Source organism: Nuphar pumila, chromosome 1 (assembly GCF_984573655.1).
Source record: "Nuphar pumila chromosome 1, dmNupPumi1.hap1.1, whole genome shotgun sequence".
NCBI lineage: Eukaryota > Viridiplantae > Streptophyta > Magnoliopsida > Nymphaeales > Nymphaeaceae > Nuphar > Nuphar pumila.
In genome coordinates this window covers 28597445-28620650 of record NC_143249.1, presented here as the reverse complement: position 1 = coordinate 28620650, position 23206 = coordinate 28597445, and the positions used below count along the sequence as shown (strand labels likewise).

The 23206-nt window shown below is 38.9% G+C and overlaps 1 protein-coding gene across 1 annotated transcript; it reads left to right on the top strand.

The window, feature by feature from the left end:
- The first annotated feature begins 2269 nt into the window (after positions 1–2269).
- Positions 2270–22709, top strand: LOC149848511 (uncharacterized). The gene is made up of 6 exons (XM_090011792.1): positions 2270–2521; positions 4084–4196; positions 4286–4421; positions 4565–4632; positions 5142–5228; positions 22386–22709. Exons 1-6 carry the CDS (start codon positions 2455–2457, stop codon positions 22476–22478), a joined length of 564 nt encoding a protein of 187 aa, XP_089867918.1. The 5' UTR covers positions 2270–2454; the 3' UTR covers positions 22479–22709.
- Positions 22710–23206: the final 497 nt, after the last annotated feature.

The following is a 23206-nucleotide window of genomic DNA, read 5'->3' as shown; positions in this document are numbered from 1 at the left end:
ATCATATATGAGCATGATAGAATCACATATACAGTTTTTTTTACTGCTTTATAACACATATGAGCATGATATAATCACATATACAGTTTTTTGCCTGCCTTAGAACACATATTAGCATGATAGAATCATATATAAAGTTTTTTGACTGCCTTAGAACACATATGAGCATGGTCGAATCAAATATAGAGTTTTTTTTAATGCCTTAGAACACATATGAGCATGATATAATCACATATATAGTTTTTTGTTTGCCTTAGAACACATATGAGCATGATAGAATCACATATAAAGTTTTTTGACTGCCTTAGAGCACATATGAGCATGATAGAATCACATATACAATTTTTTGACTGCCTTACAAAACATATGAGCATGATATAATCACATATACAGTTTTTTGCCTGCCTTAGAACACATATGAGCATGATAGAATCACATATAAAGTTTTTTTACTGCCTTACAAAACATATGAGCATGATATAATCACATATACAGTTTTTTGCCTGTCTTAGAACACATATGAGCATGATAGAATCACATATAAAGTTTTTTTACTGCCTTAGAACACATATGAGCATGATAGAATCACATATACAAATTTTTTACTGCCTTAGAACACATATGAGCATGATAGAATCACATATACAGTTTTTTTGACTGTCTTAGAGCACATATGAGCATGATTGAATCACATATAAGTCTTTTTTACTGCCTTAAGAACACATATGAGCATGATAGAATCACATATACATTTTTTTTACTGCCTTAGAGCACATATGAGCATGATTAAATCACATATAAGTTTTTTTTAGTGCCTTAAGAGCACATATGAGCATGATAGAATCATATATATAGTTTTTTGTCTGCCTTAGAACACATATACAGTGTTTTTACTGCCTTAGAACACATATGAGGATGATAGAATCACATATAGAGTATAATTTATTTCAATATATTTTGTTTATCAATACTGACCTTTCTTTTCTTGTGTAGGTTGCTGGCGATAATCAGCATAGTGGTTCTCAAGGGACAGATCAAGACAATGAACAAGAGCACACACAAAATCTTGGCGATGATTAGATTAATGTGTTGAATTTGTTCGACCTTCTTTTTGTTTCAAAAATGTAAATGTTTAATTGTAAATAATTAGAACTTGCGAATTTTAAAGTGAATCGATTAATTGTTTTAGTTTTCTTTTATATGTATTTTGATGTGTACTTTATTTTTTATTCACAGGAAATATAAATTGTATCACGAGAAATTTTTCTTGATATTAAATTTTTAAATATATATTTTTAATTTTTTTCCTTGTTTGCGATGGATTAGCGACGAATGTATCCATCACTATTTAATATTACCGTTGAAGGTAGCGACGGATTAACGATGACTATAAATACGTTGCGAAACAAAAGTCGCCGTATAGTAACGACAGCCTTGCGACGAATATTGGCATTCGTTATTCCATCGCAACTTAGCGACGAACCGGGCGGCAGATACAGTTCGTCGCTACTTAGCGACGGAATGAGCGACATATATATTCCGTCGCTATTTAGCGTCGAAAAATTTGCGATGGAAGATATCCGTCGCTAATCCACCGCTAAGCCATCACTAAGCTGTTTAGCGACGGCTTAGCGGTGGATTAACGATGAATTTAGGTCGTCGCTAATCCACATGTTTCTTGTAGTGTCAGAACTAGAAATGAGGCCTAATATGCTAAGTTCTCATATATATATATATATATATATATATATATATATATATATATATATATATATATATATATATAGATAGATAGATAGATAGAGAGAGAGTTACCAATTTTTTTTGCATAAAAAACATATATTTTATAAAAAAAAAACATGACCCAAGAGTTGATTCCCATTAAATTGATCATGTTAATGAAACACTTAAAACCTATAGGAAAGAACTAGAAATTAGGACTAGTATGTTCAGTTATATATATATATATATATATATATATATATATATATATATATATATATATATATATATATATATAGAATCACTAGAATATGAGAACTCCAAATATGAGAACTAACCTGTAAACCACTATTTTCATGGATTTTTATTCTTTTCTTTTGAATCTAACTGTACTAATATGATCTACGATGCTTGGATTTATAAGAATATCATCCAATTTTAATGCATAAACATAAATTTTTTAAGGCATTCAAAGTTCATAGAGAATACATAATACATAGCAAATTCATCATGCCCATCAAAAAAATGTTGGAAATACCCACATTTAGTTCTCTCTCTCTCTTAAAAACTCCGATTCGCCGCTTCTCTCACTCTCCCTCCGCAGCAGCAGCTCCCACTCTTCTCCTTCCCACCACCGCGGGCCGAGACCTCCGTATTTTCTCTTCCGAAATTGCCCTCCGACCTTCTCATTTATACCAACCAAGGACAGCCGCGAGCCGAGCCGTTCGAGCCATGGCCTCTTCCGGCCTCGCTGCCGAGTCGACAACGAAACCCTTCGCCGTCCTCTTCGTCTGCCTCGGTGCACCACCAATCTCTCTCTCTCAAAAATTCAAAATTAAATATGGTGTAATTTGTTTAATTGAAGTAATTGTAGAGTTTTTGGATGCTGATTATCTAATCTATTTGTTGGGGTTTCATCTTTTCGATTTGGGGATGTCAATCCCTTACAGAACTTCCCTTTTTATTTGATTTTCAGCTCATTTCTGTTAATTTGGGGATTTCATCTTTTTATTTGAGGATATATCGATGGTGTTTTTTTTTCTTTTTGAGTTCTGAGGTGTGATGTTCTTGGCGTCGATGGTATTAAGTTTTTGCTGGATTGAACGAAGCTATGCATGCCATTCTCTGTTCGATATTGTCGGTTTCTTGTGGCTGGTTGACTGATTGAAATGTTGTGGGATGAGTTTCATGATCCGTTCGATGAATTCTCGATTCGATCCTTGTTTGGTTTCTAATCTTTATCAAATTGGCTACATGTTTTCTTTTCTTTTTCTTTTTTGGGGTTGGTAGAAGCTTCCGGTGTTCGGTAATGATGCATTCGATAGTCTATTTGCTATTTCGTGAAAAACCAAGTTAAACATTGTTTCAGTTAAGAACAGGCGGGTTTGAAATTGAAACCTTGTCGATTTCTTTTGTTGGTCCATTGATCTGCACGAATTGAGGTCAATATGTTACACCTTTTTTCTTTTTCCGAATATTCAGGTGATCAATGCTTTTCTCAAATCCAGTTGGGGCACCGTTCACCTTGGGAACTGCTTTGTGTCGTATGGCGCTCACAGTTTTTGAGTTGGTGAATGTTTGTCTAGCAGTGTAGGCGTACGGAGTAGGAAATTAGAGTATCTAATGTATGGTCTCAAAATTCTTATGTCAAACAGGTCTAGCACCAGCATGCATTTGGGATAATTTAGTTCAATCGGATGTATTCACTGTTGGGATGCTGAACCATCAAGCATTTCTTGATATTCTTTAATCCGATAGAAAGGATTCAAGTGCTTGCAGTTATTTTGATTGGCAGATATGTTAATATGTTGAGCAGATTGGTGGTTTACCAGGTATGTGAAGAAACTAGTCATATACAGATGACGGATCTTTCTTTATGGTATTATCAGAATTTTTAGTACCAAACATCAAGCAATCTGTTACAGTGTTGCGATCATTGTTTGTTGTTAAAAGAAAACCACTTTCGTGGCTATTCATTTATGAAATTTCTAATACTAAATGACTAGAAATCTTTTCCATGTTTATGACAAGTATATTTTCTTCATAGCTATAGTTGCAGCATCCTTTGTTTGGCATTTCCAAAGAAAGAGACTTCCTAGAAATGCAACTGCTGGATTCATCATGACTTAAGAATGATATGAAGTGTCCTACTAATCAACCAACTAAATGGCTCTCTTGGCTGGAAAGACCCATAGATCAATGGTGGGAAAGGAACCCATCACACTTTCCTTTAGCTGCTTAAATTCTGGTTCAAAGAAATATAACTCCACATTGGTTGATGCCTTGTTCTATGAAGGTACCATTGTTTTGCATAATCAGAGATGTTAAGATGATGTGTTCCCATTTTATTTTTTCTTACAGGAAACATATGCAGAAGCCCAGCTGCAGAGGGTGTATTTAAAGATATTGTGAAGAAAAGAGGATTAGAATCCAAGTTTAAGATTGATTCTGCCGGGACTATCAACTACCATGAGGTATATTTCTACACCTTAGACTTGATCACTTTTATCAGAAGCTTAAAATACTTTTCTATTTACTATGTAAATTGCAATTGTGATTTAAGGGTAATCCAGCTGATCCAAGGATGAGAGCTGCATCCAAGAATCGTGGGATAGAGATAACTTCTATTTCTAGGCCAATACAACATTCAGATTTCAAAAACTTTGATTTGATACTTGCAATGGATAAGCAAAATAGAGGTGATAATATCTGTTCTGTTCTAAAATTGTTCTTTGTGGTCCATTCATTATGCTGTTGTAAATGGCATGTTAGATATTAGGGTGAGTTAATAATTTCTTTTGGTTGAAATTACATTCAATTATGTTACATGAAATGCATGCAGAGGACATATTGGAGGCCTTCGATAGATGGAAGGTGAGGGAGTCCCTCCCTGCAGATGCTTCATCAAAGGTGAGACAGGAAGCTTAGATCCTTGAAATTTTTATGTTGCAAACCCATATTTCCTTTATATTTGCATGAATAAAGAATATTTCGAAAATCCAAATAAGTAATATTCTGTGACCTGCCATTAACTTTTCTATGCATATAGATTGTGAAATGTTAAAACACTATGCTGGAGAATCGTTGCACTTGTTTGGTGTTGTGAGTGCGTGTGATGTTTTATGCCATCTATGAAGAAACTGCTTTTACTCGTTCTCAACAAGTGTTTTAGCCGTCTTCCATTCTCAATATGGTCGCTTTGGGAAGAAAATTGAGGTTGTGTTCATCATTATAGACTGGAAGTCCTTGAGACTATGAAGAAATATAAAAAAGAAGTTGAACATAAATAGTTCACTTATTCTTTGAAGAAACAAAAAAGGTGAATATGCATATTCATGAAGTGTCTTGCTGCAGTTTCTCTTGCATATTTTATCCTTTTGTTAGGTGGATACAACTTGTTCTTACATTAGCAAGTGCAGGTTAAGTTAATGTGCTCCTACTGTAAGCGACACAAGGAAACTGAAGTGCCTGATCCATACTATGGGGGACCGCAGGGCTTTGAGAAGGTAATTTTTTATTTTCAAGCTTTTTCTCAAGAATATCAATGATATGAAGTTCAATAACCAACTTGCATTGCATACATTTTTCAGATTGAAATACTTCATTATCATTTTATGCAAGAATTTGGATGTTACCAACTTTGGAAATTTTGGATATGGTTTTCAGCATTATTATAGGCCTAAAATAGGAATTTAATATAGTGATTGCTGTTGAAGTAGGCGAGATGATCCTGGTCGCTAGACCAGATGACACCCACACACACACGGCAACAGGAAACCCTAGTAGAGAAGAGAGGAAAATAAGGAGAGGAGAGAGAGGAGAGAGAAGAGGGAAAACTCGTGATCCTGTTATTAGACCCTAATCCCTCCTTAAGAAGGAATTAGAAAATAATGGGTTACAAAAAGAGTCTCTCTACTTTTCACTAATTACATACTACTACCACAACTAAAAGAATATTTCCTTTTTAACACTCCCCCTCAAGCTGGAGCATATATGTCTATCATGCTCAGCTTGTCACAACATCTGAGAAAACCCACACTAGCAAGCGGTTTAGTAAACACATCAACAACTTGATCCTCTGAAGTAACATGACAGGTAGAGATTTGTCCTGCCTGTACTAGATCTCTTATATAGTGACAATCAACTTCAATGTGTTTCGTCCTCTCGTGAAACACCAGATTATTTACAATATAGGTGGCTGCTCTGTTATCACACTTCATTACCATTGGCATTGAGGTCTGTACATGTAGATCTCTTAGAACAGATCTAACCCATATCATTTCAGCTGCAGTTTGAGCCATGGCTCTGTATTCTGACTCAACACTCGATCGGGCCACTACGGTCTGCTTTTTACTTCTCCAGCTTATTAAATTTCCACCTATAAACACAAAACCCCGTGGTGGACTTTCTATCACTAATGTCTCTTACATAGTCTGCGTCAGAATAGGCAACTATGTCAAGAGATGAGCTTGGTTTGTATAGTAGTCCTTTACCCGGAGAAGACTTCAAGTACCTGAGAATCATCATTGCTGCCTGCCAATGCACTTGGGTTGGTTTATCCATGAACTGGCTAATCTTGCTTACTGCCAGAGAGATATCTGGTCTTGTCACTGTAACGTACAAGAGTTTGTCAACTAGAGATCTGAAACTTCTACTGTTAACAGGTTCTGCTTCTTCAAACATGTGCAATTTAGGATCCATTGGAATATTAGCAGGTTTTGCTCCTAACATTCCTGTTTCCTGTAACAAATCAAGTACATACTTCCTTTGTGATAGAACTAACCCTTCATGGTTTCGAGCCACCTCTATACCCTAAGATCTTTGGTAACAAAGTGCTTCTGCAGATGATCTTTGGTCTCTGAGATATCTTTTTGATTGCTTCCTGCGAGTATAATATCATCCACGTACACAACCATAACCACAACACCCGTGGGAGTCTTCTTAACAAACAATGAATGGTCTTATGCTGACCTGTTAAAACCAAAAGTTGACATGCTCTCAAACAACTTTTGAAACCACGCACATGGACTTTGTTTTAGACCATATATTGCTTTCTTTAACTTGCATACCTTGTAATACTCCCCCTGAACCTCAAACCCTGATGGTTGCTGCATATACACCGTCTCAGACAAATCACCATACAAAAATGCGTTCTTCACATCCAACTGGCATAAGCTCCATCCATTATGTACAACCACTGATATTACCAGCCGAATAGTATCAAGGCGTGCCACAGGAGAAAACGTTTCGAAGAAGTCTACTCCATACGTCTGGGTGTACCCTTTTGCCACCAACTTGGCTTTGTACCTTTCAATTGAGCCATCTGATTTGTACTTAATAATATAGACCCACTTACACCCAACAATATTAGCGCCAATCGGAGGAGTGACCAACTCCCAAGTGTTCAGTGTAATTAAGGCCTCCATCTCATCTTGCATAGCAGCTTTCCATTTGGGGTCTACGACTGCTTGGTGGTGACTAAGAGGTAGAGATTCAACAGATAGAGCTATGATGAACTGCTTTATGTGACTCGAACACCTCAAATTTTTCAAAATTTTGTAAATATTTTCTTTTTACCCCTGACCACCATTTTTCGAGTAAATTGAGTCAATCTCAATCAAAATTTCAGTTATTTCTCGGATTCACTAGAATCAGAATCCATTTTATATATCTGACTCAATTTTGGATCCGGATCCAGTGTCAAAATTCAAATCTGAGCCTCGTTATCCAATTTTTAAATCAAATTTACAAAAATACCAAAAATATTTTTTGAAAGGCTCAAACAGTCCACTCGGCATCCATTTGGATCCACTTGCTCTATATTTCTCAATTCGAGGTCCAAAACTCGAATATTTCTTCAAAATCTAGATCCAAACCCGTTTTCTAAAGAAATTTTCCAAAGAATAACCCGAATTCTCAAAAAACCCCTCTTGTAAATATTTTTTAAAATTTTGCAAAATTAGTTTAAAATCCTGTAATTTTCAAAGTTTTATATCAAAACACAAAAAAAAATGGAAAAACACAAAGAAAAGAGCAAAAAATTCAAAATGGAAAAAGAAAACACGAAAAAATGGTTGAGAAGCCCCTTTTATAAAAGTTGTTTTTAGTACAAACCCTTTTTAGAATTTTTTTTTTTATAAAGGAGCCACCTTCCTGATTTTTCTTAAAAATTCTCGGACCATTTTTGAAAAATCCCCCAACGGCCTTCTGTTATAAGAAGAGCCGTGGGGGGGTGTCGAAGAGCATCCGTCTTCACCCCATCTCCCTCTGATAGTTCACGCATCTCTTCTTTCTTCTCCCCCTGATCTCTTCCCCTCCTCTTCTTCTTCAACAGTAAACTTCCACGGTAGAACAAAGTAGGAGCTCCCTCCTTCAGGATCCCATCAGAACCACGGTAAGTGCCATTCCCTCCTCTTTTCATTTTTCTCTGATTTATCTTTTTAGCTTTTCTCATTTCGAGCCCCATTAACGCACACCCTGTAAATCCGATTTGCATATAGCAATATCGGTTTACATAGTGCAACATCAACAAAATCAATGTATTCCGACATTTTTTTTTTGACTTTCCTTTCGTTCTTTTCTTTTTGTTTGTGATTTATCTCGGTTTTCTCCAGTTTACATAAATCTAAGTGTGCGTTTATGCTGTTTGAATTCAATAATCCCTTGTAGCTTATCCAAATCCCTGGTTGATCTTCGTTCACGCTCTCCGTTGTGAGATCTGATTTTATTTCTGTTTTATTTAATCTCATTAGTTCGATTTAGCAGCATATTGTTTTGATTTGATTTGCATCCCACACCATACGATCGGGTGATTCATCCGCACTTCATTTACATCATCGATGGCATGTTTTGGTTCTGGAAATTTGCATTTCACGTTTCTGTACTTATCCTCCAGGTTACCGTGGGGTTCCATCTTTCCCCATATTCTGATTTTCCTTCTGTTAATTTCCTGTTCATCATGTCTCTGTTTACATCATGCGTATCACTTATCAGCGATTGCTTGCAATTCTCATGATCGATCCATGGAATTGTCATTCGTTGTTATATCAGATGTTTATGCATACAGATCTCACTATGCACTGTCACTAAGTTCTCAATTATATCTATCTCCATTTGCATTTGATCGCCTGTGTGTCTCATGTTCAGCAACAACCATTGATCCCCTTGCAAATATGGAGACTCCCTGGATGGCTTGGGGAGTTGGAGCATAAAATCCTAGATGATCATATCAAAAGCTCTTTTTACAGAGGATGGTTTCTATTTTGCTGGTGAGCATGCACATGATAGGTTTACATTAGTAGAGTGGGGATCTGGAAATAGAGAAAAAGGGGGAGATGTAAATCAAGAATGTCTAGCCCCTTTGGATCTGCCATGTCCTATAAATCCTGTTGGAAACCCGCCATCGGGTTACATTAATTTAGCAAGGGTTGGGGAAATTGAATCTATCTCTGCCAATACAAAGCGAATCCTCACTCAGATCCCTCGGCTGCCATAACTATTTATCATTAGATATGAATCCAACGATAGCAGGTCCTGTGTCTGATGCTAGTGTTCCCGCAATCGGGAATTTCTCAAATGAAGTCATGAACTACAGCAGGGTAAAATCAAGGTCAGCATCAGGTCTGATCGATCTCATGCGCTCACTTTCAAACACTTACATGCCGTCACCTGCTGTGTGCGCTCAATACATGGCATCTACATTTTTCAGCACATCTCCACTATGTTGCTATCTGATGCATTTGCTGAATATTTTCCAGTTTTGTAGCAATACATTTCCATTTGCTAGCTACTAAGTACTTCTCAGTTTATATAATTAGTAGTGCATTTTTTGCTGAATATCTTTAATTCACATATTAGAAACGCATTTGCATTTGCTAACTGAATATTTTCTAGTTCATATGTTAATATTTTCATATTTATTAGTCACTAAGCACCCCATGTTCTGTGTTAATGATGCATCTACATTGCCCATACCTCTTCCATCCAGCCATTCATCCAATTACAAACACCTTCATCATCATATACTCCCTGCAACTACCTGTATCATCCAGCATTTGTGCACTATTCACTCCACCACCATTCACTATTTGCCCGATGCCCACCATTTCCAGCATTTGTAGCATAAGCTTCAACCCACCATACACCCCGCTTTGTGTTTCACTACACCTGTAATCACACCACCGCTTTCCACTTTCACCACATTTATCATAGCACCCTATGTCACAGGGACTCGGCAAAGCAGGTGCCGCACCCGCGTCGACGCGACTCGACGCGGGTGCGCATGCGGGTGCGGCACCGGGTGCGGTCAACACGACCCTGGGTGCGGTCAACGCACCCAGGGTCATTTTGATACATTTTTTTGATTTTTTTTTTTTAGTTTGCCCTATGAAATGGTACAAGGGTGATTCTTTGGACAAATCAGAGGTGCCGGAAAAATGCAAAGGGTGTTTTGGAAGGGGTGTTGTTTTAGAGTTGATACCTGGGGATTTGAAGGCAATAGGAAAAGGTTGCAGAGTCATTGTTGCAGTAGCTCCTGCTGCAACTGCACCACCGGGGACATCGTATAAATCGCTCAACCTGCCCTCACTGTTATAAAAGGTGGGGCTGTTGTCACAACGGGAGAAGGGAGGCATCCTAAAGGGGAACGCGTCGGTGCGAGACAGCTTTTGAGGCGCCGGACTAATACCTTCCCTCTCTTCAGCTCTCCTTTGAAGCCACCAACCTAAAGGGAATAATTCACGGCCAAGGCTGTTGCTGCTGCGCCTGCAAAGCTCCCTGCTGTGCCTGCGCTACTACTGCCCGTCTCTGATGCGCAACCAATCTCCCCCCATGCTTCCAACATTCGGCCTTTGGGACAAATTAGTAAAGCTAACGTTGCTGCCCCTTATTACTTCAAATCACATCACATTAACCCTTTACATGTCTCGAGTGTTGCACCCAACCAGGGTTGGGGACTCTAACCAAAGTTCCTTCACGTGATGCACTAACTAATTGCCCCCAACTAGTCTCCCCTCCACTTCCAGAAGGAAAAAGCGCAAAACACAAAATCCCCTCCACTTCACGTGATGCACTGACATTTATTATATGTCATAAAGAACTGACATATCTTATTATATGTCATAAAGAAATCTAAAAATGTAAAAGTAGAAAAGATGGCTGGAGGCGGTACAATCCCTATTGTGGGTAATAAGATATAGAACGGCCTTGCCCAGGACCCGCGTCGGGGGAACCCGGACCCCTTATATATATATATATATCTTTTTTTTTAAAATTATTTTTTTTTGCCGCACCCCCGCACTCGGGTTTTTTGGAAGTGCCGAATCCCCGCACCCGCACCCGTACCCGCACCCGCACCCGCACCCGCACCCATGTGACTTAGATAGCACCCTATGTAACGCTATGATGCATCCACCTCCACAACATATCATCACACCCCTTGCAAAGCACATTTGCAATTATCACTACATTCCACACTCTGCACTCCCTTCACCTACAACTTAGGCTGCTGCATTTTCACTCAGCTTCTTGCTGCCTTCTTCATTTACTAAATCCACTTGCCATATACACAGTAATCACTTCACCATCTCCCCTGTAACACCATCTCCATACCTACATTACCTATTATATAGTAATTCCCTGCTGCCATCATCTGTCACTGTACCTGACACTGCAGCATTCACTATTTTCACCTCCACTCACTTGCTACATCCACCTTACACTATGCACCTTTTTCTGCAAAAGGCACTATTCACCCCTCCACTGTACTATCTTCACTAACCTTCCAGTATCTACCATTCCCCTTACATTACCCTGTTACAACCTTCAACCCCTACAACACTCCACTTCAGCTACACGCACAGCAGCAAGATCTTCATCTGTTCTCGGCATCTTCTCACACATCAACAACTACACTCATCAGTTGTCTTCTGCTACTATCACATTTGCAGATTACTGTTGCACCCACCACCTCCATTCACCCTCATGAACACCACCTAATATCTCCACTTTAACATCATCTACTACATGCTGCCCAACAACTCGTTCAGCATAGTACCACTTCATAAACATTTAGCCTCCACCAATCACCTGCTGTAGATCCTTTACCTTCCATTTACCTCATTGCTGGTACACTATATTCTCATAAGCATCCCCACAGTAGTTTATTTACAACATCTCTCCATTGCATATACACATCAACTTTTGCTTCTTAGGCCATCATATCTTTTTACCTAAGGTGAGCATTGTAAATAGATAAGCATTGTGTTTAAGTAAGGCATGGGTAATTGTTCACTGAACATATATATATATATATATATATATATATATATATATATATATATATATATATATATATATGCTTAGACAAACATCCATGGATTTTCATTTAGGTTTTGAATATGTCTTTCTACGTATAGATTTCATCAACATATCCTGTATATTTCCTCATTAATGTGATATATTAAAATGTTATTCCAATGTAGAGCATATGCATGAATCTTTTATCATTTTGCATTGTGGATTCAAGATTATATTTTATAAACTTCCTTCTGTATGCATCTTTTACTTCATGCTATCTTGGATTTTGAAGGAATTAGGCCAATTTTTCTTCTTAATTTAGGAATGTGAATTTCAATTTCAATTCAAAAATTTGTAATAGCTAGATGATAATGAGAATTCTTTTACTTTTCAGTATTAAAATAAAATGTATAAGCATAAGATTACTTGTTTTCATATCATTTTTCTCTTTTATTTTCAAAAATTCACGAACGGTAACACGAATGACACGTGCACCATTCTAATAAAAAGTAATTAATCCTAATCAAATGATTCATATTGATGGCCATAGTCAAAATGTGGACAATGCTTATGATTCTTATCTTTTATGGAATAACATTGGATCCACACCGGATCTCTTTAAAAAATCATCATATTTTCTAAATGTTTTCTTCTTTTATCAGAGTTTAACTTGAATTTGACTCAAAATATATATCAATGGCCATAGTCAGGATATATCGAGAGTTAATTTCATTTCAAACTCTATAAAAGCATCAAAATGTGTTTTATTCTTCATCTGAATTTAAATATAGATTATTATATAATACATTTTATGACCATAGTCAGAAATGTATTATATCTTCAATCTTATTTCAATTCATTTAAAGAATGAAATATGTTTTTCAAAACCCAATTTCAAATTCTTTTAATTCATTCATCATTTAGGATATAATTATATCATATTTTCAAAATTTCTTTTTTTTCAAAATTCAAGTGATTCTGAGATGATTTTTCAAATGTCTTCTTCATTTCTCAAATCAATCTTCAATTCTTATTTATAAATTCAAATTCATCTTTCTATTCTATCTTATTTCAAAGATTCAAAACTTCAAATTTCAAAGTCCAATTTGACTTTGAAAATTCGAATTTACTTCTATATTCAAAATTCAGTTTCCAATTCAAATCCAATTTCAAAGTTCAATTCAACTTTGGAATTCCAAATTCATTTTTGGGATTCAATTTCAAATTCAATTTAACATTTCAGATCAAATTTCAAAGTTCAATTTAACTTTTAAATTCCTAGATTCATCACCTGATTTCAAAAATTCCAAGTTTTAAAATCAAGTTTTATTCTTTATTCTTCACTTCTGGTTCCCAAATCTTCCAGATTATCTTCTAAATTCAGAATTCATGTATGAATTCAAGATTTATTCTTTATTTCTCAAAATTCCAAAAATCTAAGTCTTAAACCAGTCTTTAAAAATCAAAACTTGGTATTCACTCTGAAAATCGATTTTTCCTAAATTCCATCTTCCTTTCAAAATCGATTTAGGATTTCTCAGATCCAATTCTGAATTTCATCTGGATTTCCAAAATCCAAATCTCATTTTCGAAATCCATTCTCCATTCCAGATTTCGGATCCAATTCCATATTGGATTCCGGATTTCAAATCCCATTCCACCTTGGATTCAGATTTTCAAATCCAACCCCATTTATGATTCCAGATTTTGGATTCAATTCCATATTGGATTCCAGACTTCGGATCCAATTCCATTTAGGATTCCAGATTTCAGATTCAATTCCGTCTTGGATTCCAGACTTCGGATCCAATTCCATTTAGGATTCAAATTTTGAATTCAATTTCGTCTTGGATTTCAGACTTTGGATCCAATTCCATTTAGGATTCCATATTTCGAATTCAAATCCATCTTGGATTCCATACTTCGGATCCAATTCCATCTAGGATTCCAGATTTCAAACCCCGTTCCATTTCCAATTCCTATTTTCAAAACCATTTTCAAATCTATTTCTTAAGTCTAAATCCAAATTTAATTCCTCTTCCAGGTTTTGAAATTAAGAATTCATTTTTCAGAATTGATCCATTCAAATTAAAGTGCATTTTGACTTTGAAACTCCATTTTTCTCAAAATTCTATCTCAAGTTCCAAAATTTTCTTTTCCTTTTATTTCTTCAATTTCAAAATCCATTTTCCAAATTCTGATTATTTCAAGACTTAGAATTTCAAAGTCTCTTCTTCCAGATCCATTTGTTCAAAGTTCTAAGTTAGATTCAAAATCTAACTTTTTCAAAACCAATTTCAAACCTTTGAATCATTTCTTCAAGTATCTTCAAATGTATTTCAAAATCACTTGGGAAAATCAAAGTTCTAAAATCTTCTTCTCAAAAGCATATATTTCTGCATTTGCATTCGCACAAGCATGATTCTTTGTGCATTCTTAGACCTAGAATAAATTCTTAGACAATATTTAGGCAAAGCAAAAGGCATAAGTTCGATCCTTGGTTCGATTACCCCTGGTAAAGGCGCCAGGAACGGTCGAACCTCGTACCGATGAGCGAATCCTGTCTCTCAATTTTCTCGCAAATTTTCAAAACGGAGGAGAGTAATTTCAAAACATTTTCAAAACTAAGGTCAAGTGAGACCTTTGCAAAAGGATTCATCTTTTCTTCTTTCTTTTCTTTTCTCTCTTCTTTTCTATCTTTTATTTCCCTTCAAAAAGGAAATAAAGGCTAGAAAGGAAAAGAGAAGGAAAAGAGGAATATCGGAGGAAAAATTTTGCAAATGATCACATACTCCCAAGTCTGGCATCTGTAATAAACTTAGAAATGGGATGTAAAGTGCATTGCCTTTTACCTTTCCTGATAGCGATGGGCAAATTATCATCCACAATAGATGCTTCATTCATGGGAGCTGGAGGACTCACTTCTGAGGAAGAAGGTAGTGTAGGTTCTGATTCCAAAGAAGATCTACGAGAGTATACCAGAGGAGGATCATGATACCGTGAGTGAGTGTGAGGGGTAGGAAAGCTCGTAGGAATTGACTCTAAAGTAAGAGGGGGGATTGGTAATGGCATAACATCACCCTGATCACATAGTAATCTGGAGGCAGTACTTGAAAATAAAGGAATTGACTCAAAGAAGGAGACATCCGCACTGACATACTCTCTACGAGCAATGGGATCATAACACTTGTACCCATTTTGATTTTTTGGATAGCCCACAAAGATACATTTTATGACTTGAGCCGATAGTTTGTCTCGTTGAGGCCCTAGTTTATGAACAAAACACACACACCCAAACACCTTGGGAGAGATCGAGAAAAGAGGTGCATTGGGGTATAGGATTTTCACAGGAATTTGTTCTCCCAACGAGGATGAAGGCATGCGATTGATAAGGTAGGAGGCTGTAAGAATGGAGTCTCCCCAATATGAAGGAGGCATACATGATTGCAGCATAATGCTGCGAGCAACAACTAAAAGATGTCTATGCTTCCTTTCAGCTACCCCATTTTGTTGGGAGGTATGAACACAAGTAGTTTGAGGTCGAATGCCATGATTCTTATAAAACATTAGTAACTCATTTGTTTTAAATTCGAGAGCATTGTCAGTGCGAATGATCTTGACAAGAGAATCAAACTGAGTTTTTATTTCAATAATGAGAGACATAAGGATAGAAGGAACTTTCGATCTGTCTTTTATTAGGAATACCCATGACAATCTGGAAAAATCATCGATAATGACCAAATAATAACAACACTGGAACCTACTAGGAACTCTACTAGGTCCCCATACATCAACATGAAGAAGCTAAAATAATCTTTGGCTCGATGAACTCTGACTTGAAGGAAAAGAACTCCTGTGGTGTTTACCCAACTGACAGGCTTCACACTGGAATGAGGCGGAAGGAGAAATTTGAGGAAGAATTCAACGAAGTTTTGGCAATGGCACATGACCAAGACGAAGGTGCCATTGATAAGAACTGGAGAATGTCTCAGACACGACATGCATGACTCCCAATGGTTGATGAAGATAGTAGACTCCTCCTTCTTCATAGCCTCCACCAATCCTCTTCCCCGTCAGTAAATCCTAAAACATATAACACAAAGGATAAAAACTCACTCTACAATTGTATTCTTTTGCAATATGACTAACCGACAATAAAATTTGAGGAAAGAAAGGAGCATGAAGTACATCTGTCAACTGAAGAGAAGGAGAGATGAAAACATTTCCTTGTCCCACAATGGGAGATGTACTCCCATCGGCAAGGACAACTTTATGATGTTCACCTATGGGGTCTAGCTTGGATTTTTTTCGAAGACCCACACAGGTGTCTAGAGGCCCCTGAATCAATAATCCATCTACTACCTTGGTGATTTAATCCTTCACCTGCGGAGCACGCAATATCAGCAATAGGAGTAATAACGTCCGAACTAGAAGGGCAGTGAGACACCAATTCTTCATACTCTGCACGACTAAGAGTGACAGAGTCATTGGAGGGACCAGAGGGAATCTCTATATTAAGCTTCACAATTTGAGCCTTGGACAACTTGATGTCTGAGAAGAAGTAGTGGGTCTACCATTTTTATCCCAACACCGGTCTTCAAGATGCCCCAATTTGCCATAGTAGGTACATTGAAATCTACCTCTTCCTCCTGTACCTCTGCCTCTACCACGTGTATTGAAGAAATTTTCCTTACTCCGACCTGGGGTGACTACAAAGCAGATGTTTGTGAGTCAAAGTGAGTTTGCGGAAGGGTGATCACTAGTCTGCTCAGGCGATTGTAGGCTTTGGCAAGAGTTGGGACATCTGAACCTTTGCAACTGCGAAATCAGATGATAGTCCAGTCAGGAATCTTGCAACCATGGTTTGCTCCTGATGGGACTTCTGTGTAGTACAACAGAAGGGGCCTATGTGCATTCTGCCTTTCAAACGCATATTTTACCGATGCATAATATTGGGCTAGCGACTGATCTCCTTATTGCAGTTGATAAATTTCTTGCTCGACTTGTAAGATGCGGCTCATATTGGTCTCGTGAGAATACGTATCTCAAAGGTTGTCCCACATTTCTTTCGCAGTGTTGTAGTAAATGAGACCATCAGTGATATGGGGCAATACACTGTTCATCATCCACGACATAACGATGTCGTTATCTTCATCCCATGTGTTGTATTTTCTAGTTTTATCGGGTGGTTCCGGTTCTAACAGAACATGCTTTTTTTAATGACCAGAAACAGACATCATAAACGTCTGGGACCACCTCGCGTAGTTCGAGTCATCTAGCTTGACAGAGGACCCATACGAGAAAGGGTTCACAAATGCTTTATACTCTCCAACCAGTTCCCTTTCTTGATCACCATCTTTTGACAACCGAGATGTCATCTTGGTTGAATCACAAACAGTTACCAGACCTGACAAATCAAATCTGCAACACTACAGTAGCAAAGAAAAACACACACACGTTAGATCTGACTTTGAGACTCGTCAGATCCGATATAGGCCTAGCTCCACCAACGCCAACACTCCCAGATTCAGACGTCAGATCTGATTCTAGATCAGCGTTTGACACACACATAACAGATCCCTTACAGCCTTCAATGGATCAGATCTTCTCACTCGATCTGAACTTCTCCACCATCCACACGTCAAAGATCATTTGTTTTGAGCCCGCAGCATCCAATCAATTTACAACAATCAGATTTTTATCATGAAAAAAAATCTGTGTCGACAACACAAAGAATCGAATCAGATCAGCAACATCACACGACCCACGATCTGAGTGCTTCCACGATCAACCACTTTCCACGTTTTACGACACTTGATGCAACTTGCTGCAAATTTCCACGATCAGCCACAACAACATTACACAACCCACAATCAGAAACTGTATCCCAGGAGGGGACACGACTCTGATACCATGTTGAAGTAGGCGAGATGATCCTGGTCGCTAGATCAAGATCTAGCGACCAGATGACACCCACACACACACGACAGCAGGAAACCCTAGTAGAGAAGAGAGGAAAATAAGAAGAGAGAGGAGAGAGAGGAGAGAGAAGAGGTAAAACTCGTGATCCTGTTATTAGACCCTAATCCCTCCTTAAGAAGGAATTAGAAAATAATGGGTTACAAAAAGAGTCTCTCTACTTTTTACTAATTACATACTACTACCACAACTAAAAGAATATTTCTTTTTTAACAATTGCATCTCTTGAATTTTAATCTTAGGTTAATATTGCAGCTGTCACGGGCTGGAAAGCGAAGGCCCCCGTGACGTAGCTTCGGGCAATCACACACACTGAAGGCAGGCCTTTTAAGCGCACAAGCAACGCACAACACACGCGCACAAGCGGAAGCAAGAGTACGCGTATGCACAAGCACAAAGAGAGAGAGAGATGCAAAAAGCTTCTTTATAGATACTTGAAAGCAAAGTACATCAAGAGGGGAAGAGAGAGTCCGAATGCACGGGGTACTTAGGCCGTAAGGCCTTGTGGGGCACTCTAGAGTGTCAAAGAGGTATATACATCAGAGCAAAAAGGTGAGAAACATGGCGGTCCAGAACACGCTCCCCCGCCTAAGTTGGCGCCGTCCTCGACGCCAATTGTTCATGGTAGCCTTCTACAAGTTGTCGATGCTGAAACATGCTGCTGGCTTTCTCCCAGGTGGCTTCACATTCTGGCAATCCCTTCCACTGCACTAAGTACTTTTTGACTTCCCCTAGATAGTTGTTAGAATGGTTGAGGATGATATCTGGATCTCTGCCTGGTACACTAACTGTTGAAGGAGCTCGCTGTGGGATCGAGGCACGTTGAGGCATGCTCCGTTGAGGATCTCCTTTATCTTCGTGAAATGGCTTCAGGTTGCATATATGGAATACCGGGTGCACTTGAAAGTTTGCTGGCAAGTCCAGCCGGTACGCCAAGTTTCCCACACGTTTGATAATGGTGAAGGGACCATCATACTTGCGAATAAGGCATCAGTGGTGGCCCCGAAAGATAGTTGTGCGGTCAGGCAAGAGCTTGGCCAACACTTTATCTCCAACTCAAAATTCTGCTGGGCGACGCTTCTCATCTGCCCGTTTCTTCATGCGCTTGGTTGCTTTGTTTAGATATGCCTTCGCCAACTCTGTCTGATCTTGCCAGTAGCCAGATCTTAAATCCAACTTAGAGAAGACCTTAGCCTTTCCAAGTTGATCAAACAAGTCCGCGATCAAAGAAAGCGGGTACTTATTCTTCACCGTCATTTTGTTTAGTGCCCTGTAGTCGACGCACAATCGCTTTGACCCATCATGTTTTGCTTGAAACAACACGAGCGCTCCAAAGGGAGCTTTGGAAAGTTGGATGATCCCCGCTTCGAGCATATCATCTAGTTGTTTGCGTAATTCCTGCAGCTCAGGAATTGCCATGCGATAAGGAGCCATTGCGGGTGGCCGTGCACTCGATACTAATTCAATCTGATGATCTATCTCCCGCCTCGGAGGTAGCTTCTTCGACATCTCGCCGGGCATAACATCACCAAACTTCTTCAATACTGGCGCTAAGGCCTCTGGGACATCCGCGACTTTTTCTACCTCATCTGTAACACGGATTGTGACAAGAAAAGTCTCGTCACCACTTTTCATACCTCTCTTCAATTGAAGCGCAGACACCAAACGCTCACAAGGCTTTCCTGTCATCACAGTAACCATGCAGGGCTGACTCTCACTCTCAAAGCTGACAACGTTGAGGTGGGACATCGACACTGCCTTGTTGCTTCTCAAGAATTCCATCCCGATGATGACTTTAAAATCATCCATGGGTGCGACTGATAACGCGATCCTTCCTGACCAGTTGTGGATCCGCACTGGTACATCCCGAGCGACACCGTAGATGGCTTTAGCCTCTGAATTAACCGCTTTCATGCGGCTCTCTTTTTGCTCCCACTGTAATCCCAACCGTTCTATTTCTGCACGCGAGATGAAGTTGTGCGTGGCACCCGTGTCTACCAATGCCTTGGTAAGTCTTTCATTGAGCAAAAGTTCCAAATACATCAATTCTTTGCATACTGTCGGTTCCACACTGGTTGTGACCTTTACTGCATTCGTCATCTGCATTGCGCCAACTGTTGGCGCCTCTGCAGGTTGATCCTCTTCCTCTCTGAACAACATTCGCAACTCGGGGTGCGCGGTTATCTCCATTCCCTTGATCGCAGTTTCTATTGGGACATGTATCTTGCCAATGATCCCCATGGCAGATGCGACAGTTACAACGGCGATAATTACCATATTGAAAGTTATTCCAATTCTGATTATTATTTTGGTCATCTTGCCAGCCATGATTCTGCTGGTTTCCCCGACCAACATTTTGTCCTTGGTCGTTCCTTCGATTGTTGCGATCATTTCTCTGTTGTCTGCCTTGAAATGCAGGGTCATTTCTATCCAGCTCAACAAGTTTCTCTGCAACCGCAAGCGCCTCAGGTAGTGTTGCGGGGTCATGCCGAATGAGTTCTTGGTTTGCCCATCCTTGCAACCCGTTGCCAAAGTAAAACAACCGATCCTCATCATCCATTCTCTCCACTTTCAACATTATCGAAGAGAATGCCTTGACATAGTCATGTACTGACCCCGTCTGTTTCAATGTCAATAACTTTTTGCGGACCATTTTCTCTTGATTTTTAGGTAGAAAGTAGTCTCGCATTTCCTTTTGGAGGTCTTCCCATGAGACTATAGCAACCAATCCCCGTCGAACATCACCTAAGCGACGTTTCCACCAAAGGGTCGCTTCATCCGCAAAGTACATTGTTGCGGTGCGCAGTCTATCTGCGTCCTCCTCTATCCTCGCAGCTTCTAGAAATTGGTCCATCTCGTAGATAAAATTCTCGAGATCCTTTAAGTCCCGCGTGCCTTTATACTTTGCGGGCTCAGGTAGCCTGTAACGTGGTCTATCCACATATGTCGCAACACCGCCAACTGGGGCAGTTCTCAACTGCCGCTCTAACTGTTCATTCTTTCGTCGAACAACATCCAATTCAGCAGCCATGATGTTGAACCGAGCCAACAAATCATCAAATCTGGTGGAAAAGTTCTCCACCGAGTAGTTAAGTTTAGTGACAAGACTTTCCACCGAGTCTTCCACTCCTTCTACTGCTGTCTTGATCTCTGCATTGAGATCTCTAAAAGCGACACAAGTTCCATTAACCAACTTCTCCATGTTGGTCACTGACCCAGTCAGCTCCGCCACATCGCGCGAGATGGCTGACACCCGATCATCGACCATGAAGTCCTCTTCAGCAAGAACCATACTGCTTGAAGGAGTCATGGCAATCTTCTTCGGCGCCATTGTCACTTCCAATGTCGACAAGGCTCTGGTACCAACTTGTCACGAGCTGGGAAGCAAAGGCCCCCGTGACGTAGCTTCGGGCAATCACACACACCGAAGGCAGGCCTTTTAAGCGCACAAGCAACGCACAACACACGCGCACAAGCGGAAGCAAGAGTACGCGTATGCACAAGCTCAAAAAGAGAGAAAGATGCAAAAAGCTTCTTTATAGATACTTGAAAGCAAAGTACATCAAGAGGGGAAGAGAGAGTCCGAATACATGGGGTACTTAGGCCGTAAGGCCTTGTGGGGCACTCTAGAGTGCCAAAGAGGTATATACATCAGAGCAAAAAGGTGAGAAACATGGCGGTCCGGAACAACAGCTATACCATGAGATAATACTCAAATTTGAAGTAGAACCTCAATTTATGGTCTTTCTTTCGTACTTTGAAGAACATAGCTTCTGAAAATTTTATGGAACTCGAAATATTGCAAACATTCCTTAAAATGATGGATATATTTTAAAAAGAATGGGACATTCCTAGATAATCTGATTAGTTCCCTTTGAGACAGCCAATTCATGCAAGTCAAAAGAGTGATAGATGCTTCTGGATGTGTCATTCCCTTCTTTCCCACCTCTGAAAATTTCATGGTTGGAGTCTTGGAGAGAGAGGCTACTTTGTACCTCATTGGGGTGACACTAATTTCAATGCATATTTTGAAAATTAAATATTTATTTTTGTGAAAATCTGGGAAAATATCTGCATATATGAATTTTATAAGTATAGGGAAATGTATAAAAATATGAAAAATTGCAAATTTTGAAAATTAAAATGTGTCAATACTGTGATACTATCATGATAAATGCACAGTATTTTAAAATGAAGCACCTTTTTGAAAAATAATATGAAGTTTGCGGATTTTATTGGTTTTTCAAATTATTGTAATTAATTATGACATTTTTAAAAGTAGCGTTGATATTTGTGACTGATTCAATGCACGACAAGGGTGCTTCTTTGTTTGTAATCAATGCCACCGATAAATTTACCACTAAAATGATGTATTTATTTCATTTCAGGTTCTGGATATACTTGAAGATGCATGTGACTCTCTATTGGATGGCATCCTTTCTCATAATCAACATATTTTGGGTCATGGTCCTTCAAAATGAGACCATACAATGTGGTTCTTGCATGGGAAAGATGTCTATTGAGCTTGGGTGTTTGGTATTCAGGCATATCACCTGCAATGGATTAGATGTCCTGTCATTGTGTGCGTGTTGCTTATAACACTGGTTTGTCTAATGACATTAAGCATTATGTTTCAGATGTCAAAATTCTTCAGATCTATAAATGCTTGATTTTTTCCTAGTAAATAATGCAGCTTTCACAGGTTGAAAACATGAAAAGATGTTTGGTTATTTGAGGCTAAGCTAAATCATTCTTGATTGTAAATTAAACAAGGGTAAAGGCAAAGAGAGGTTGGAGAGTTCCCAGTAGCTAGTGTATTCAACTGAAGTCACTCGAATCGACTAGCGACCCCTCTCTCTCTCTCTCTCTCTCTCTCTCTCTCTCTTTGATGATGAGGAACCCTGGCCAAAGTGAGGAAAGCCTCGGGTGAGGGCCCATGATCACTCTGCCTTATGTTGCTCACCTTTAAAAGCTACTGACACACTCGTGCGTTAGTGGAGTTTGATCCGATGCCTTTATCTCAGCACCCTTAAAACCACCCCGCTGGCCACAGGGGCTACCCCACGGTGATACTCGACTTGTCACTCAACTCTCATTTCCTATCAAAATGTACACTATAAAGAGTTTCCATTCTTTAAACCTCTGAGTTTAGAGTCGGTTGATTACTAGCTTTTTGTAGATAATTAATTTTGTGTATGATCTATTATTC

Coding starts and splice junctions, on each gene's coding strand:
- LOC149848511 (XM_090011792.1), top strand. CDS start 2,455: ATGGCCTCTTCCGGCCTCGCTGCCGAGTCGACAACGAAACCCTTCGCC. Junction 4,422..4,564: donor AATGGATAAGCAAAATAGAG/GTGATAATATCT, acceptor AAATGCATGCAG/AGGACATATTGGAGGCCTTC. Junction 4,633..5,141: donor CTGCAGATGCTTCATCAAAG/GTGAGACAGGAA, acceptor TAGCAAGTGCAG/GTTAAGTTAATGTGCTCCTA.